This window comes from Protomyctophum bolini (assembly GCF_963924005.1).
Source record: "Protomyctophum bolini genome assembly, chromosome: 8".
NCBI lineage: Eukaryota > Metazoa > Chordata > Actinopteri > Myctophiformes > Myctophidae > Protomyctophum > Protomyctophum bolini.
The window spans coordinates 27,071,952-27,092,291 of record NC_137869.1 but is presented as its reverse complement, the minus strand read 5'-3'; the positions used below and the strand labels follow the sequence as shown (position 1 = coordinate 27,092,291).

The 20,340-nt window shown below is 41.0% G+C and overlaps 2 protein-coding genes across 6 annotated transcripts; one reads left to right on the top strand and one right to left on the bottom strand.

Moving 5' to 3' along the window:
* On the top strand, window positions 1-9,579 carry LOC308320382 (signal-transducing adaptor protein 1-like). Of its 5 annotated transcripts, XM_080770737.1 has the most exons (16): window positions 1-268; window positions 2,500-2,571; window positions 2,739-2,858; window positions 3,012-3,068; window positions 3,690-3,856; window positions 4,466-4,597; window positions 5,147-5,216; window positions 5,916-6,018; window positions 6,166-6,225; window positions 6,925-7,020; window positions 7,234-7,293; window positions 7,437-7,493; window positions 7,638-7,697; window positions 7,836-8,090; window positions 8,136-8,306; window positions 8,654-9,579. In XM_080770737.1, the coding sequence occupies exons 1-16, from the start codon at window positions 182-184 to the stop codon at window positions 8,704-8,706; spliced, it is 1,620 nt and encodes a 539-aa protein (XP_080626863.1). In that variant the 5' UTR covers window positions 1-181; the 3' UTR covers window positions 8,707-9,579. The 5 variants fall into 5 exon arrangements, with proteins under 5 accessions (XP_080626863.1, XP_080626862.1, XP_080626864.1 ...); XM_080770736.1 differs by having other exon boundaries at window positions 7,836-8,306; XM_080770738.1 differs by lacking the exon at window positions 6,166-6,225 and having other exon boundaries at window positions 7,836-8,306.
* Window positions 9,580-12,271: 2,692 nt separating this feature from the next.
* On the bottom strand, window positions 12,272-20,340 carry fsd1 (fibronectin type III and SPRY domain containing 1; the record flags this gene model as incomplete). Its single annotated transcript, XM_080770743.1, has 13 exons — window positions 20,264-20,340; window positions 19,180-19,275; window positions 18,925-19,056; window positions 18,477-18,578; window positions 18,238-18,260; window positions 17,426-17,547; window positions 16,974-17,183; window positions 16,348-16,446; window positions 15,777-15,927; window positions 15,341-15,423; window positions 14,303-14,554; window positions 13,129-13,217; window positions 12,272-12,382 (listed from the first exon to the last, which is right to left on the bottom strand). The coding sequence occupies exons 1-13, from the start codon at window positions 20,276-20,278 to the stop codon at window positions 12,272-12,274; spliced, it is 1,485 nt and encodes a 494-aa protein (XP_080626869.1). The 5' UTR covers window positions 20,279-20,340.

The following is a 20,340-nucleotide window of genomic DNA, read 5'->3' as shown; positions in this document are numbered from 1 at the left end:
GCTCAGAAGAAGTCAGTCTATTGGATCAGGGAGAGGAAAACTTGAGTTTATTTCAAACATTTAACACACTAGTAGGCTTCTGGTCTATATATTTTCAGCCTGCCTAATCAAACTATTGGGCTGAAAATAATAGACTAGCTTTTCAAAGTTTTTAACACTGGGCAGTAATCAAGAGGTCGCTATGGCCAAGCGACCAGGTCGAGTAAGGAACCAACTTCCACACTGTTATTATGAGGGCTACATGGAGAAGAGATCATTCAAAGATAAGGTAAGTTTTAAGCGGGAAAATTATGATACTTTATGGGCCTAGGAGGACTATTAAATTGTTCACTGACTGGTTTGAATTGAAACAATATGATGATCAAAAATATTGTTTTAATGTAGTTTCACTTGTTCTCTTTTTATTATTATTTTATCTAGTCCACTTCAGATGTACTAAAAGTAGTAAATATTTGTATTTTGATCTTTGGTGTAATTATTGCACACTCGTGTGTGTGTGTGTGTGTGTGTGTGTGTGTGTGTGTGTGTGTGTGTGTGTGTGTGTGTGTGTGTGTGTGCTTACTGCTTGTGTGCATGCTTCCACATGAGTCATTCTTACAAATTTGAGATTGATGTGAGACAAATGTGTATTTCCTTAAGCTTTTCAATTTAAGTTGCCCTAACATATCAGTAGCCTGTTTAAGAAAAATGTGACCAAATCTGATCCAATATTCATGTTTTACAGTGGCGCATTTCAGACTGGTCAACTAACTCAATGCACTGTGTCCTTCATGGATTGTTTTTTTTGTTTCAAATGGGGCATGACCATACGAACATTATTCTGTTATGGGTTACAGGAGCTCTGCTCAATTAAAGCATAACTTACTGATGCATTACGGCAGTATAAAAAGCCTGTTGGTGCAGTTTGTAAGCCAGTCGTCTAGTTACAATTCACGTGTCCTAGTTATAGTTAATGATTAACAAATATCAGAAGGTTTGGAAAATGTCACCCATGGCTGAGTGGGATAAATGTTGTTTTTCATGGGCGTTGTAGTCTGTGACAAGATGAATAGTTTCTGGGAAGTGGGAGGGCTGTTAAGTGTGCGTGCACTTTGGTTTTCCGATAAGGTGAAAAGTCTCACTTGTTTCCTCTAACCAGTCTAAACAGGTTGGGCATGATCACCAAGCTACCTCTTTTAAGACCCAAACAGCCTTAACTTCTCATAATGATTGAACAGTTATTATTATGATTTATTTTGTCCTTTTGTCCTCCACACCACATCTCTTCACTGAAAATAGCCGATAGTAAGCTTGTAGATCTGCTATTTTGACTGAATGTTCTCCTCATAATAGGAAAGCTAGAGTTGATGTGGTTAAACATTTGTTCATATACATAGGTGATAGTTGTAATCCAGCTTTCTACAATCTTCTAGTCATTTATCATCACACTTGACTAACAGTGACTTTGGCCTGATATTGATATAGACCAGGAACACCAGTTTATAGTGATTCCTACTGTACATGTTGCATTTCAAACTATTCTGTATTCAATAGACAGTGGGCCAAGTAAAAAAAAAACTTTTCGTAAAGCTTGCATTGCAATTATTATTATAGAGCCTGTCCGATTTATCTGTCTATGACAGATATATCACAGATATATCAGTATACTGTAGGTGTGTTGTCCGATAAGAACATTTTGTTTTACAAAACATAATGCAGAAAAAGATGCTGGACTTTTTACTCCATATTGTCATGGCATCGGCCCCAAAAATACAGTTGTTTGGGCTCTAATACCTTCCTGTTCTCACAAATAGTATGACTCAATGATGTATGTGAGGAAAATGGAGATACTTCCTCCATGTGTCTGCAGAGGAGTATATCTATCCGACCACTTTAATGATCACTGCCACTAAAAATCATCTAATTTAATTCACACTCACATTCTAGGTCACCCACAAGCTCTTGGCTCATGAACTGAATGACATTATTCTAAAGGTTGACCGTGTTTTGTGTCTTGCACTAGGTATTTAGGTCTCTCTGCAATGCAGTACTATACTGCACTACATACTGTATATATGTAGTGTACAGTAGTTCATTACAAATATTTGAAACAAAGCCTGCAAACTTAGGTTCATCCTACACACCTTAATTTAATAATTCGTAACACACATGAATATGGTAGAACACATCACACTCACTCTGTCTTTGGCTGCTAGCATATTTAACCCTAGAACACTAAACACGGGTGATTTTCACCCGGACAATAGTATACTTTTGTAATTTTCATAATGTTGCTGATATGTCTGAGGTGGGTGGGTCTTTCAGTACCTTCACAATGCTCTTTTCTTTTTATATATATATATATATATATATATATTTAAAAAATAACCCGGTTAATAATACAGATACTACTTTTCCCCCTCTCAGTTTCCCCTCTTTGTACCTTCACCTTTTGTGGTGGATCGACTAAATAACTGTCCCTCTCTCTGTCTTGCTGTCTGTTTGTCTGTGTGGTTGCAGACATCTCGGAAACTGTGGACCTGCCTGTGTGGAAACATGCTTTTCTTCTTCAACAACAGCAAAGATGCGGCCGTGAGTCACTTTCTTTAGAAGTAGGCTACTGTAGTCCGGTGCAGCTGCATGGCTGTCAGCAGCTGTTGTTGATAAAACCGTTCACTAGGAATGTGACATCTCATTCCGTGTGTGTGTGTGTGTGTGTGTGTGTGTGTGTGTGTGTGCGCGCGCGCACGCCACCACAGTATGTAGAGAGGCTGGACCTCAACAACTTCATCTCCATAACAGATGACTGTAGCCGTGACCGGAAATTAGATGCAGCCAGGCTCATCCTGCGTCTAAAGGATGAAGACACCCATTTAACTGTAAGAGGCATATTACTGAATAATATACACAGTAAAAAGTGTTCAGTTTACTCTGGGTGTGTAGAAGATATATGCTCTCAGAGTTCATTAAGTGTTCTCTTAACATGTAAAGGTCACCACTTTTAACAGAGTATTAATGTTTCCTGTCTACAGGCCCCTAGCCTCGAAGCTCGTGAGCTGTGGAAAGGATTCATTTATTCCGTGGTTCAGGTATGTTATTGAGTTTGGAATTGGTGGAGTCTAGACTCTCGTAATGCATACAACTCCAGGTTATGTCACTGCTTGGTTATCAGGGCAATATAATCAATCATTCAAATGTGATGAATTGAAAGGGACTTTTACGGCTGCTGTGAATTGATATGACGGAATTGATATGATGCAATGGATGTTGGAGTCTAAATGTTAATGGTCCATGTGAGGAAATAAAAGAAGCAATAAAATGTGCTTAACTTGAATGCAACATTCATTACAGTAAATTGAACACATACATACACAAACACTGTAATGGATGTGGCTTATTTGTGTTAATGATGTTAATTTAACTCTGAGAGTGTACAAATCGAACAAAATGCACCAGTGCCTCGCGGCAGTGGTTCTCAGTGAGATGAGATGAGATGGGGGTCCGTGGCAAATTCCATATCATTTTGGGAATCCTTTACATGAAAAAGTTTGCGAACCACTGCCTTACGGGACCCATGCCTTACAGGTCCAGTATTTGGTTCCAATTTGTACACACTCTCACAAGTTAAATGAACACAGAGGATTTCACAGTGTAAAGAGTGTGTTTGTTCAACAGCTATAATTACAGACTGTGTGTGTGTTTCCACTCAGCTCTCAGTGCCTTCCTCTCTCAACCTGTTACCTGGTCAGATCCACATGCTCAAAGAGACAATAAAGACAGAGAAGGAAAGAATGCAGGCCATTTCTCCTCCACCCGCTGCACCTTCGCCTACCTTTGACAACAACATTTATGTTACTCCTGTGGGTGACATGCCAGCGTGAGTAGGCTGCAGCATAATCATCTTACTAAGAAGAGCTTTTATTTAGCCTTCTTTCTTTTAATTATTCATACTATTATCCGGTGTGTGTGTGTGTGTGTGTGTGTGTGTGTGTGTGTGTGTGTGTGTGTGTGTGTGTGTGTGTGTGTGTGTGTGTGTGTGTGTGTGTGAGCAGTTACACCATTGTGTGCATGATGTGTGCGTGTCTGCAGTCAACTTTCCTATTAATTAACTACTTAAAGCTTATTTATACTTAGTTGACCAGAGTCCCATAGGGTCTATACAAGGCCTCTTCCTTTCTTCCCTCTACACATAAAAATAGCTGATCTACACCTTATCTCGTACGACGCTCAGGTTCAAATGGTTTATAATTATAATCATTGGATCTGGACGGTAAAGTCCAGATACATTACTTGTCAGTAATCATCTAGTCCTGTCGGGTGGAAACCTCATATGTCCAAGACAGTTACTATTCAAATCTCAAAATGGCAAAGTAGCAGACCGACAAGCTCAAAACGTGTTGATTAGTGTCGTGTTTCAAGCTTGTGGTTGATGCTACTTTTGTTGCTTTTGTGTGATGTAGTATAATCAGCTGTGTGTTTGGTGCAGGTGTTACCACCACGTGTCCCGTACGGAAGCAGAGCTGATGCTGGAGAGACACCATGATGGAGGAAACCTTCTGCTGAGACCAGGGAGGGATGGAACCTCATTTGCCATCACCACGCGACAAGAAATGAATGGGTACACACATACACACACACACACACACACACACACGCACGCACGCACGCAGTTGTACAGAAACCCGTCATCATCTTTAGGCAGATTTAAATTTTTAACCAAGATTTAGTTTTTAAATATTTCGATTCGTGAGAATGATGGCTTCCATTATCGCATTGCAACTTTTCAGGAATAGAAAGCCTGTGGTTTCTATTTAATTAGGGTTTCTGAACTACCCACAGCCCATGAGACACAGACTGAGTAGAAAATAATTGTGGAAATTTATCATGAACATTCGTGAAGACCAATATGAAGATAGAAAAGTAGTGAAGTGCTCCTTTAAGTTTAGCCTTATGCAAGTTCCTCTCAGTGTGTTTGAATTCAGTCAGATCATGAGATCATGGTTTATCTTTTCTCTAATACCATTGTCAAAACGATAACATCACATCAAGACAAAGCAACCTATTTATATCCATGTTTGGTTTATTTTGACAACAACTTTTTCAACACTGCATATATATGGCATATGCCCTCTCTTTATGTATTTTCCTATCTCTCTCTCTCAAACAGGTCAGTATTCAGACACTACCGCGTGGCACGCAAACATGATGGAAGCTTTGCCATCGATGTAGACCAGCCTGTGAGTATTAAATGGATATGTTCTGTGATTAGAAAATATACTTGTGCCACAGTAAAGCCTAATGTATTGTATACTTCATTGAATGACAGTGCACAGCAAAGTATGAACGAATTAGGTTTAAGCGAGTCAACCTGAAACCAAGCAAATTTAATGAAATCGTTTGGTAATATTGTGGCAATTCAATATCCAGGTATGTTCTCATCCAGCCATTATATCATGTGCAAAATAGTGTACATTCTGTATTCAGTTTACTATCAAATATCAAATCAAATATTATATAAAAAAATATATAATAATAATAATTATAATAATAATAATAATCAAGTATCAATTAAATCAAATATCAAATGTATTTAACTGTCAAATTAATCACCATAGTTTGTAGTTCTCCTATACTGTATATTGGTGCTGTAGGACATGAGGAAATATCCCTTAACTTCTGTTTTAGATGTTATTACAGTGGATATTAATCAAACCTATAAATATGTGTGTGGGACTGTGTGCGCGTGTGTGCATGTATGTGTGCGTATGTGTGTGTGTAAAGAGTGTTAAATTATTCTCTAATATGTGGCTCTTTTAAAACGGTTATTGTATTATATTATTGACATAATATTTATCTCGTACATAAAACCTGGGCCTCTAATCTGGGTTCTCTCATAAATTGTCATTAAATCATTGCATTGCATGCTCTCTGTGCAGATCATCTGCGCCACGCTGCACGGTGTCATTAGCAGTATGGTGAAGAAAACCGGCGGAACTATGACGCCGTTCATCATGGACGGAACCTATGATGAGAACATCAGTATGAAATATTTCTTTCATTTTAATCTTCTCTACCTCTTTCGCCTTTTTTCCCACGGTTATTTATTTAATTTCATCTCTATTTATTTATTTTTATTTATGTTTTATTCATGTTAATCTCTCCTGCATCGATAATCTATTATTTCAGTGTTGAATATCTGTCCACTGCCTGACAGTTCAAATTCCTGTGATTCTATACCAAGTTATGGTGAGCATACAAGGGCTTTTTAATCAATCAGTGAATCAATCAATGAATCAATTAATTACACACACATGTCTGTCTGTCTGTCTGTCTGTCTGTCTGTCAACAGAGTTAGTGATAATGTATTAACCCTGTGTCTCCTGTTATGTTGCAAACTCGGTGGCTAGGCTAGCTAGTTTCTTGGGACATTTGTGGTCATAGTGACTACATCTGTCATTAAAAAAATATGTTTTTTCAGCGATTTTCTTAGTTTTAAGGGTAACTGTTGTATAATTGCAATTACAACAGTTTCAGTGATGCTTGCCGAACTCGACTACGTCTCGTTCCTGACCGCATCACTGTCGTGGCAATAATCATGTTAAACCACACCCTCTCGTGTAATATTGCTTAAATATCACCCTCCCCGCCCAGCTTCCCTCCACCGAAAACAGGCCAATTGTATTTGTGTAGTCGCTCAAAGCCAGATGCACCGCATTAGTTTCGAACCCCCAGACTTTGCAGTGGTGGGCAGCTACTTTACCATTTCGCCTTGACTCACTTCCTTATTTGAACCATGCCTCACGCATTCACCTATCCACTTGCTAGTTAAACCTTCTGCACCTTCACCTCTGACCCCATGTATTTGTCCACGACAGATTAAATATAGCTCCTGTGCATATGGCTTCTGTCATTAAAGCATTCTGTTCTAATCCTGTGTGTCTGCAGTGTTTGTTCAGTCAGATGAAGAGAATGGGGAGAAGAGCGTTCAGAGTGCCTTGTCAGACTCTATCCCTCCACAAGTGCCATGTCCTCCCAGACCAGGTAAGCAGGCCAAGACACACACACACACACACACACACACACACACACACACACACACACACACACACACACACACAATTTAAAGGTTTTTTCTAACCTTTGTTTATCTTGGGAAGATTTACTTTGTGTGCACAGTCTTAGCAACCCCAGTACATCGCCACTGTTGGTAGTTGTCTTTGAATATTTCATGTACTACATTTTGTGTTGTGTCAGGTACAAGAATGCCAGAGCCAGAGTTTGAGAAGGGTGAGAAACTATACCTGAATGACACATGTGAGTGATTTTACCCACAGTCCCATCAATCTATCCTTCACCATTCCTTCTCTTCATACTTACACTCACCACACTCAAATCAATCGCAAACAGGTCTGACTTCATACCCATGCACCTGTTGTTTACCGTCTGTGCTCAAACAGGGACGGAGAAAGAGAAAGAACTCGTTGTGCGCCCTCCTGTTCCATTCCGTCTGCCAGGTGAGTCATCTCTTTTCATCCTCTGCATTGGGAGTTATTGATATTCAATGTAGACACAGACACTGCAAACGTCTCGTCTTCTGATTCTTCTGTATCTGTATTAATCATGTTAATCTCTCCTGCATCGATAATCTATGATTTCAGTGTTGAATATTTGTCCACTGCCTGACAGTTCAAATTCCTGTGATTCTATACCAAGTTCTGGTGAGCAAACAAGGGCTTTTTAATCAATCAGTGAATCAATCGATGAATAAATGAATTACACACATGTCTGTCTGTCTGTCTGTCTGTCAACAGAGTTAGCGATAATGTAGTAACCCTGTGTCTCCTGTTATGTTGCAGGTCTTGAGAGGAAAGCACCAAAACAAGCCTTGATGCCTCCTGCGCCTGTCCTTCGCAACTTTACTCTTCCCACGTCCTCTGCAGACCACCTAGGCCCCGCGACCGCACCTCGCACCTTTAGTCGTCCCTCCTCGTCCTCTACAGACAACCTAGGTCCTGCGGCCGCACCTCGCACCATTTCTCTTGCCTCGTCCTCTGCAGACAACCTAGGTCCCGTGACCCCACCTCGCAGGTTGTCCTCTACAGACAACCTAGGTCCCGTGACCCCACCTCGCAGGTTGTCCTCTACAGACAACCTAGGTCCCGCGACCGCACCTCGCGCCTTTACTCTTCCCTCGTCATCTACAGACAACCTAGGTCCCACGGCCGCACCTCGCACCATTTCTCTTGCCTCGTCCTCTGCAGACAACCAGGATGGAAGGACGAGGAGGCTCACTGTGGGTTCTGTCCCACAGGACACTCTGGCACAGAGTAAGTCCACACAACAATGTCAACTGCTGATGCTTACAGTATTTGAACACTTTGATTCATTAAGGTATACATGTATGCTTATCCCATGCTACCTCTGATAGTCGGCTATTGTAAATAGCTTCATTGTCAAATCTAGGTTTTGACAATGGTTTCAAACACAAATGACCATAATAGACAATGAAATATAAATTGCTAGTAAGTGTGTATGATGCTCTGTCAGTTTATGTCTCTCCTGGCTTCCTACACTGTATCCAATGCCAGACATGCAAGTCATCATTAAATACAAATATTGAATTATTTTTGTTTGAATAGTCTCATATTTTGGACACATCCTTGTGCCCTTTTAGCCATCGCAGAGGAACTGAGACAAAAGCTGGAGAAGAGACGAATGATGTCATAGTGACCTCTTCTGGTGGCGACATCAACAAGAAACCAGCCAGGAAGTCTGGGGTATTAGTTGGCTGAGCCTGAGACTGGTTAAATGGTAAATGGTGCATTTATATAGAACATTTATCCCAGGCGCTTTACAATTCACCCATTCGCGAAAACCATGGAAGGCACCAAGCTGCTCATCGGGAGCAATTAGGGGTTCAGAGAATTGTGCAAGGACACTTCGACACTAACTCTGGTGGAGCCTGGCTTATACCTCCTGAGCCACTGCCACCCCCGTCACCTCTTGATGAAACTGAATGAGAGGCCCGTCTCTGTTCCACCACTGACTATACTTCAGGTGGTGGGAAAATACAGTTGTGTTGGGGTTTCCCACACATTCCAGTGTGATGTAAGGGCAAAAAAGGCCACCGTGTGAATATGCTGCCTGCACTGACCCCTCCTTCACATCTTGGCACGGGATCTTCCTAATCCTCTGCCGCCTGTCAGCGGCCCATCAGTCTGGAAGATAAAACACCTCATCGATTACTTGTCGTTGGAAACTCACTAGCAAATGAAGTGACTGTAAATCGGGGTGCACAAAGTACAATACGTCTCATTATCCTCACTCTGTTCCTGTACGTTTTGCACATTTGTTCCAAGGAAATGAAGGAAAACACATACTTCTTAATATATTTCAATGTATTAATTACATAATCAACACTATATTATATTTTGTATACTGTATATATTTTTTACCTATCAGTGTTGTTTGTTTCTGGTTTGTACATTTTAAGTTTGTGAGTGACCATTTTCTCTTAAGTCAGAGAAAATGCCTATTCTTTTCGTTATAAAATGTACATCATATTATTACTTTTTCCATAAACCGTATTCTGAATAAATATGGGTAGATGGGTTTTATTTAAGGTGAATGGTTTGTGAATTCCTGACTTTTACTCCCCGTTGGGTTTAAGATCTGAGGCCGATACTATCCTATAGTAAACTATACTATACTATCATGTAAACTAACATATACATAATTTAAAAACTTTCAAGAATTTATAAATCTTTCAGAAATAGCAGATGTACAAGCTTGCAGCATTTCACAGTTACATGCTGTGAGCTTGTATATCGGTTATTTTTTAATAGCCAATGCAAAAAAGTAATGAAATGACACGGATGCTTTCCAGCATTTTACTGTCTTTCCAACCTTTGTCTAAGAGGAATGCACATTGCACAGTAACTGAGGATCCACAGCGTGCTCTAACTCCTTTATTTCCTCAATTTGACTCATACATTATAGTGGAAAAAAAATAACTATTTACAATACATTGTGAAATTATTGTATGAAACAACGTTAAAATAACTTTAAAGCATCGCAAGGCTACAGATATCCAGAGGACGCATACATACAGTACATACACATAGAGCAACCTGACACCTCATACTGTGTAACATGGAAGCAATGCAGAGGTCAAGTGGCACACAAATAAAGACTTAGTAACATTAGTAACCCCCTGTAAGAATCAAGCTCTCATTGTTCTTTCTCACCCAACTAGACCTCTAACCTGGCTAGCAGATATATATAAAGACAGAGCTTAGTTGATGCTATGAGTTAGCGCTTCGATATAAACAATGGTTCTGAACTCTAGCGCTGAGGAGTTTGAATACCGCCCTGATCTCTCTCACCAAGGAACCTTTTTGACCACCTGGACACCAGATTAAAAAGCAATTGACTGGCAGGGTATAATAGGCATTAGGCAATAAGGCTAGTCCACTGCTCAATAATAGCTGCTCTCGTCAGGAAATAAAAGCAAGATATGAGGTTGACAAACATGTACACATACAGGCATTATGCATAATTTATACTGCGCCTCACACTCCTTTTGATACCTGTTACTCACTAAAAGTGACAGTTTTTACTCACTAAAAGTGAGTGTGTAATGTGTAATTTTTGTCGAGCGACACTCATCGAAGGTTTGTGCGACATAATAAATGTTCCTTAAGTCTACAGTACAGAATAGATCTTGGGTGAGTAGAATTTGTACATTACAGTACAAGTCAAGTTACAAGTCAAGTTATCTCCAGAATATGGTATGTTACTTCTCCGATGGATACCACTCAATGATTCTTCTTACCACAAGTGAAAACACAATTTTTAGAAAACAGTCAAGTCATGATATGCCATCTAATTGCAGGCTATGTTGAGTGTATAGTAGGTTTGCTGCACACATAGTGGGGTGGGACCAAAAAGAAAATTGCAGCACATACAGCTGGCGAAAAGTGACCTTGGTAAGTAATACAACTAAATTACAGTATGTTATTAGTTAGTCTTAATGTCAGACCTCATAATAAACTAGTGCTGGCAAAGTAGAGTTGAATACATTCCTGGTTCAGTAATGAACTACAGTTAATAAAGTTCCACTGTCTAGAAGCAGATCATTAGATTACATACGTATGTAGATTACATACGTGTGCTGATTTTGCACTGGTTAGCAATTACATAGAAAATTAAAGGTAGAATATTCTGACTAGAACACTGACTACTGTGATGAAGATTTCTACTCCAACTACTTTACGACATGGTTATATGGACACATACACATTGCTTCAGTAGAGTAGATTTTCAGATCTTGCATTGAAATGTTGAGATAGCAATATGCTATGAATCCCTCTATTTGGCCTTTTATACTGAATGCCAGATTAGGTAGGAACAAAGGCACAGGGAGTGAGCAGAATTAGATGAGAGACCCCGGCCCCCACCTGCAGCTGACTGTAGACTCTAACACTGTAGTACCGAAGTACTCGTTCATCCCCTGGGTCACGGAAGTACTTTTACTATGGAGAATGACATCTTCGAATCGTCTCATATAAGAATTGTGGTCCAAAAATAAACAAATTGTCCCGGCGATATTGTCAGGGAGGTGGCTCTGTATTGTTTACCATAGTCAGTCACTCATATTTGACAGACTGTTTCTGACGGAAATGTATCTAATTCGGCAGCGGTACCGGTAGCGCTTCAGTTAATGCTATATATATATATATTTGTTTTTATATATATTTTTATAACACAGTTCTTATTTGTGGTAATATTAAACAAGTCTATGGGAATTCAGAATGGGGGAAAAAAAAACACGTGACCCAGGTAGGATGTGTAAATTACATCAAACGTCGGTGCTCTATGGTGACAACATGGTGACAGACAGTATGGTGAAGATGAAGTGGGAGAGCAGCGGCCAGCGCCATAATAAACCAGTGCTCTAGTAGCAGTGGGACAGAGCTAAATGAATATTGCGGTGAGCAGCTACTATCTGGTCAAAGCACCATGACCGTTTCTCCATGGCATCACAAACATCCAGAGTCTTAGAACTGGGAGGATATTTCGATTACGTATTACCTCCCACGACAATGTTTGTCATGCAGCGCCAGCAATGTGTTTGGGGACTACCTTAAAATGGCTCTGACCACAGCCAGGGGCAGAGATAAAGTTGTGCAGCAGGTGACTGGCTGTGCAGAGCAAAGCAGGGCCATTGTTGTGCCAGCTGAGTGTGTGTGTGTGTGTGTGTGTGTGTGTGTGTGGGGGGGTTATGGTACTACTAGGTGAGGCTGGCGTTGGAGCTGCTGGTACCGCTGTTCTTCCTCTGGCCGCTCTGAATCACACTGGGAACCTGCAGGCCCGTCTGTACTGAGAAAGTACCGTTCCACACCTGCAGGAGGCAGCAGAGGGAAGATGGTAAACCACAACAATGATAAACATGAACAGAGCAATTGGGTTATTAATTATATAAGGGTTGAGGAATAATTCAGATGTTAAGTATCAATACAACACAGTGAAAAGACTCCATTACTGGGAGAGAAAATAAAGTATGTAAGTATTAGTAGCAACATTTACTATCCGTGATCATTACTGCTGAAACATTTGTGTGGGAATCCAGGTGGTGCACCCACTGCACCTGACCTAGTCACTTGACCAGCAGGTCAAGTCTAGTTCCTCCCAGTAGAGAGCGTGAGTGTTCCCCTCTTACCCCGCTTAGCTGCTACTGGCTTTTGTTGTTTGGGCACATGCTACTGCTGGCCATTGTTTGTTTTAGCACTTTAATTTGTGTCAACATTGTTTTATTTGGTCCTATTCAAATGTATTTATTTATTTCAGTTTGAATGAAATGAAGTGAGCTCTGTTGTGTCCTGGAGATACTGGTAAAACGGTATACATTCCAATATCATTGTCCTTTTCTTGTAGCTGTGGTGCTGTTGATAGTAGTTCATCATTTATCCTTATTTTCTTACTGTGATCTGTAGTGCAATTTCATCAAAGTGGTCAAAACTACAACGGATAACTTTTAATGTATACATTCACCATACACAATTGAGACTATTACAGTCAGTGATTGCACATAATAGCCAGTCAATATCAACGGTATTCTTATACTCAAAATAACAGAGTAACTCTCACCATGAAGGCTGGTATTACTGGCTGCTGGAACTTGACTCTGAAGGTGTGCATCAGCTGCTTGGTTTTGCTATTATAGAAGGACAGAATACCTGAGAGAAAAACAGAAGAGTTTTGAAGATAATTATTGACATGTAACCCAGGTACCAAACATGGTAATCTGTCAATCATGTGATCAGTATAAAAGTGATGTCACTTCCACTTCCTCCTGTGCTTGAATGTTTTGTGGCAGCATGCTCTGCTGCTGTGTTTGATGATCAAACTCCTACTTCTGTGTTGGTGATCATACTCCTACTCAATTCAATTGCTACTCAGCGTTGAGTTAAGAGTCATATGATTAGGTTTATTGTCAATGGTTTGGTCGGTTGGCTATGTGTAAATGTTTTGAAATGCATCTGCTAACATGCTCTGCTGTAAATGCTGCTAGAGGACTCGGAGCTAACCGATAACATTCACGCGTGGCGTCCGCGTGCGGTTAGGGTTAGGTTAGTGTTTGGGTATGGGTAGGGTGTCGGAATAATGACTGTCGGACTCTTGGTATGTCGGAACACATGCCTGCTCCCAGATCTACAAGCTTTGAGAAGTCAATGTATTTCAAAGTCAATGTATTTTTAGCTTGGTTTTGATGAAATAACTTTTGGTTTCATTTATTTTTGAGGGGCGCTAGTCCCTCCTATGTCCAGCTTTGAGGGTTTGTGTAAACACAAACATTCTCCTAACACAAACATTGAATGCCATTGATAATGAATGGCCAGTTTTGAGTGTTTGTCCTAACACAAACATTTAATGAATGGCCAGTTTTTAGTGTTTGTGCAAATACAAACATTGAATGCCATTGACAATGAATGGCCAGTTTTGAGTGTTTGTGTAAACACAAACATTGTGTAAACGCAAACATTGAAGACAAAAGTGAGGATGCAAATTGTGATTGGCCGGATTGAGATGATGTATGCTGATAAGAGCGCCCCTCACTAAATACGGGAGTGATTTTTAATAATTTAATCATTGAAATATTGAACCTGCTTTTGGTTGTGAGACACTCTCAAACTCATTAGAAAGCTTTCAGCACTATAGTCTATAGTCTACTGACTCCATACAGTATATAAGTTTATCCGTCTTCACTTCAACTCTAAACTACTTTATTTTCCTTTTGATACTTTGTTTGAGCAGTGGTTACCTTCTTCATAGTTGCAGTAGACACCTATACGGTCAGGGATTGGACAGTCCAAGGTCCGTGCCTTGTTGTTGTGCTTTGCTGTGAGGCTCTGCTGGAGCCAGTTGTTCAGATGGATGCACCAGGAAGCGCTGCTTTTCCCCAGCTGGTCAAATCGACCCAGACTCCGTAGGGCCACGCCCACAGCGAAGGCCTTGCTCTCCTTGTCGAATCGTACCTCCCAGTACTGCTGGCCCGCGTCGATCATGGTGTCAGCTGGAGATTCACAAGAGTGAAGGACGTGTTTGTCCATAAATATGAATGACTGACACATTTCTAGAGACACAGTGTTAACTAACCTCTGCAGTACACTGTTTCAGGGAATGTTGGAGAAATTATTTTGAAAGTACTAAAAGTGGAATCAGTATAGGGTGACCCTAATAGCCGAATGGTTAGGGTGCATACCGCAAGGGTGATGCAATGCTCTGATCAACGACTCTGATCCTGGCCGCCTGGACCATTTGCTAATATGAGCATGTGTCACCCCCTACTACTCTCCACATTCATTTCCTGTATCGCTCTACTGTCACTGTCTATTAAAGCTATAACAAATGGAGGTCATATTGAAGTCATATAGTGTGGATATAAGTGGATGACTTCAGAATTAAGTTTGTTTTTTATGTTATATTATGCTTCAGTGTGCTTTATATATTGGTCCCTGTTCAGCATAATTAGAAAACAACCTTTTCAGAGCAGAGAGATGAAGCACAAAACTCCCCGACAGCAAAACAAATCCTCCAAGGGACAACAGAGGCTCCTATAGGTGGAGCTGGGACGGTGGTAGGAGGAAAGCAATGCATTTCAACAGCAGCAATGGTGTGAGACAGTGAGGAGAACAACATAAAAATGAACAGCAAAGTGGCATGCTTAAATGGACCGCCAAATTAAGGTCAGATGCTAGTGATATGTCAGAGTTATAGCCCACTGAGTGATGCACATAACCCAGTAAACCCACTATAGAACATATCTGCCTGACCTCATTTGTATCATTTTGTAACTTACCCAGCACTGTATAGGATTCGGCTGTAAACCTGTCTCTGCCGACTCGAGCACTTGGAGCTCTCTTTGGGGACATCAGGGCTGTCCTGATAAGAGACAAGTCAGAGCTATGTTGAGGGATAAAGTGGATGGCAGGTATTCATGTCTAACTCTGCAAAAACTGAGATAAATAAAATATTGCATAATGTAACTTTAGATCCAATTTACTGACTATGCATTTCTAGTTGTACTGGATATGGATAGTGGTTGACATTGAGTCTTTATTGATTTCTTTACAGCTAGTTCCTCAAACACGCACCAAAAATCGGAATAATAAAACATAGTCTGAGTCAACAAAGACCAAGATTTGTAATTATTTAAATCTTACAGAGGGCTCTTTACATCAGTTTATCCCCAAGGCCAGGTCAAAGACACTGTATGTGACTACATTCAGTCTAACCTGGCTGGGGAGTGCATAGGGGAGTTGGTTCTGCAGTTCTTGTCTTTGCGGATGTCTTGTATCTTTCCACCACAGCTGTCCCACTCCACACTCATGTCCTCTACCTTCAGGTTTTGGTGGCATGAGCCAGAGTCCAGCTTGAACAGGAAAGCTATAGGAAGAAATGAACACAGGTTTAAGTTCAGCTTTATAGATCCCTGTGGGGACATTTGTCCACTCTATTTGACCAGTTTGAACCAACTCCTGCTCTAAGGCCAGTGCTTAGAACTGGAGTATGGCCTTAACGTGAAACCAGATCTCCCAGAAGAAACCCATGTGAGAAAATATCTAAACTTCACTCAGAAAGGCCATGAAGGCTTTGAACCCACACCCTTCTTCATGTGAGGCAACAGTGCTAACAGAAATACATTTCCATACAAAAACAAACAATTTTCTGATTATGAGATCTCCATTCAGTATGAGCTTTTGTTTTTCTTGAGACATGTCCTTGTTTTCTGTAGCAAAATCTTGCAGCTCTATATCATATTACTGGCTGCTGAAATAGATTAGTATGTATGTCCAAAGCACTCACCATGTGTCTCAAGCGTGACAGGCTCAGAGAACTCTCCTGCCACAGCCTTGTTACATGCCTTTACTCTGAACGTTATGTAGCGGGTGTCAAATCGCAGCCCTGGAAGATAGAACATGACATATAGTGATCAGGTCATTATTTTTTGTGTGTAATGAGAAAGCAAGCACCATAAAGACTATGGGGCGTGATTGCCCCGTCTGTCTAGAAAAAGGTACTAAGCAAAAAACACTGTTTCCCTATGATACGGTCTGATGTGCATGGTGCACTGCTATCTTGTGTTTTTCTAGTGGTTTAAGATGGGTGTAATGTTTAAATAGTCTCAACTTTTCAGCACAATGCATGGAGTCTACATTGCTTGTCAGTACTTTGTTTTGTTACCAAGAGCGTTGAGTACATTAGTAGCACTGAAGCACTTTCTGGACCTGGGACACAGCCGCTGTTTGTATCAATGCGTCTCTGTATCATCAATCACCCACTAAGAAGAAATATGTAGCTAACACATTTTTTAAGGCTATGAGAACGAGATAAAAGAGAGGATGAAGCGAGGGGATGACATGCCACCAAAGTCATTAGCAGTGTTATCTGTTTCCCATCCATAACTCTCTAGACAAGCTCTTAATTCCTACCTGTGAGCGTGTGCTCCATTTCCTGTATCCCCTCCACTACCATCCAGGGGTAGTCCTCTCTGAGACGCGGCGGGCCCTCATGGTTGGTGCGTCGGTGCTCCAGTATGTAGTGCTCTATCTTGCTGTCGGGTTCCGGTAAGGTCCACACTACCGCCACTGTGTTGTCACACACCTGGCACTCAGAAACCTGGATCTCAGGAGTGGCCGGCACTGGAGGAGGTAACGGAGATGACGTTTTGTCAGGCACAACACTTTTGTCACCCTTTTGGTTTTTTGAGGTATCTGCTTTGTTAACATGACATTACCCATGATGCACTATGTTTTGTAGATTTTTATATGGGTTCCTTTTGAATCCGATCGAGGTTCCCTGTCTATGGAGTGTGCTTTTGTCATTAACAACTTAGAAACTCTCCATCTCTATCTGTATTCCTTTTATTAATGTGCCATCAGACCTGGGAGGAACTTGATAGCCTGTAGCATCTCTCTCTCTTGGCTGAAGTCCACCATCATGTGACTCATGTTGTCACTGACTTTGGCCTTCAGCGACAGGCGGAAGGCTGGGGCCATTGTCACACTGCAAACAAAGAAAGAGACACACACACACACACACACACACACACACACACACACACACAGGAAAATAAGTATATCCCACTATTCATCCCGATTACAGTCGGAACTATGAAGTCACCATAGTTGCTCGTTACAATACAGTTCACTGAGTAAAGTCTACTACACAGTAAAATTCTCAAGGTTAATTATCCATTTGTAAATTAACACTCAGGATTATACTGTGTAACTACTGCTCAGCTGATTGTCCTGATCTACCTACATTACAAGGCTGAGGCAGAGAGGGAACAGCATTCGTTCTAGGAGGGGTTGACACATGATGATGCAGACATTGAGAGACAGTTACGAACAGTGGGAAATGTGGATGTGGATTGAGCAGAAAATAAAACAATCATAGTGCCCGTTGTTTAAGACCAGGATGCAACGGAGCATCTGCTGCTGCTACTAGTTGGCTGGAATGCATGCACACTACATTAGGAGGTGGCTGATGGGTTAAAATGGTGGCACTCAACTCCCAGTCCTGGGGGCCCAATGTTCTGCTGGTTTTCTGCCCTACCAGTTAACGTCATTGCATTGATTAGACAAATACAATGAAAACCAGCAGTACTCAGAGTCCCCAGTACTCAAACTGGGAGGCACTGGGTTAAAGGATGCTACAGGAAGGGGAAGCAAATGGACAGCTGAGTTACAATACCTATCCTTTATGTCTTTGGCTGCCTGGAGAAGAAGCAGAGGAGGTAAGGAAATAGAGAAAGGAGAGAGGGGATACGGAACGAAGAGAATATACTGAGTTGCAGCCCATCAAGTTTTTATCACTTAAAAACAAAAAAAGCAAGTGTTGTTAAATCAATACTTGTCAAAAACACCACTAGACCAATGACCACCAAAAAGGAACGGTGTAGCAATAAAACACTGCTATGGCCGTCCAGTTACCTGTGTGAAACTGTCTGTCTCTGAGGAGCAGAGTGTTTGGTTAGCCGTCTCTAGTAGCTCCTCTGAACTCTCCAAGGCTTTTGAACAGTTACTCAGCTGACTCTGAAGAGAACACACGGGTTTAGTACAGCAGACCAAAAAGTCACTTTAGTACAATAAAACCATTATGTGTACACTGGTGCGGCTGTAGAGATAACTACATCATTTGAAAGTCACAGCCTTGAGGAGTCTTCGTACATACTGTACAAAAATTGCAGGAACCGCATAAAACAAATTGTCAGGACAGTACGTATGTCTAGTGTCTTGAATAGTATAGTTTCTACATCTGTAGAGAACTATAGCTAATAACATTTACTTGATCAATTAATTAATGCAGTGGTTGATGCTAAGATGTACTGTACACAAAATAATATGGTAAAAGGATAAAACCACTAATGACTTCATGTACCTGTAGCTCATATGTTCGGCTGGCTCTCTCCTGTTTGATACGCGTTATCATTCCTTCCTTCAACTCATCAAGAACAGTGTGGAGGGAGATGAATTCAGAATCCAATTCCTCCTGAACGCGGCCGGAGTTTGTCTAGTGTGAGTGTGACACAAACATTGTAGTCAACAATAGAAAAAAAAGTATTTGTTCGGAGACTGGTTGAATGGTTGCTGATTTGCAGTTACATTTGCAGATCAGTGTATTGTTTAAATGTACCTCTAAATTCTCCAGGCTCTGTTTGAGAGTGCAGATGAAGTTTGTGATCTCCTCATTCTTCAAGGCCAAAGTCGTGCTGATCTTTCGAAGAGATTCCTGTAGGCAGCATAAAGTTATTTTCTTCATCTCAGAAGAAGAACACTTGCTTTTTTTCCTGCCTGAGTGGTTAAATCATTCCATTACTGAACTGCCAAACATAATATTTGTAACTTCCTAGACCTAGAATGTATTGTGTAGTGGCATGCATGGCCGTGGATTCGTGGAATGGATGAAAAACAAATGGTTCTACTAGTACTACATGGGGTACCACCCGGTACCAATTACTCAGGGATCAAGGACACTTCATGCCATGGCATGGGCGGAAGGATGCACATTCATAATTTAATAATAGCCCCACCTAGCCTATCAGTCAGGTCAGGAGAACCTTCCTCAACAACCTTGGAAAACGACATAATACGAATCAAACCCTTGCATGGGCTAAAAGTCTGACTCTGAACCTCCACAAACGTTTATAAAACTGTCCCAAAGACAGTGAAGACTTCGTACCAAGAAAGACGTTATGGTTATGCAGCAGCATAACCATAACGTCTTTTTTGGTACGAAGCATAACTTATGCTCCTTTGACGCAAGAGGGATGCCCAAAGGGCCCTGACGTCAGGATGAAACAATAACAGTAGCCTATAAAGTATGTCGCACCGATGGCGTATAAGATATCTATCTATTCGATGTAGCTATCAAACTACTGTGGAACCTGCAGTCCTGCACAACGTTTAGTGAGACTCAAGAAGATCGATATGATTTTGGGACCACTCGATCGAGGCCGGCAGGCGCAGTGTGTCTTCGGTATCGGACTAATGGAAATATTTTGTTATTTTCCTGTAAGACGAGGACTGATTTAGCGGCGTCATTCTTTAATTCATTACCTAATTAACAAGAGCACATGTAATTACTTAAATATACAGATCCGTAAGCCATCCACACATAGGCTATAGTCCCCTCCGCTACTCCTCTTCTTTCTTTGTACAGCAACGCCCCGAAACCAGAATTTACCATCAGAAACACCTGTTCCCCGATCTGACCTTACCTTCTGATCTCCCATCTTGCCGCTCCAGTGTATCGGTACCAGAGTAAGAAGAAAAACGATCGGTATTTCCAATGTCC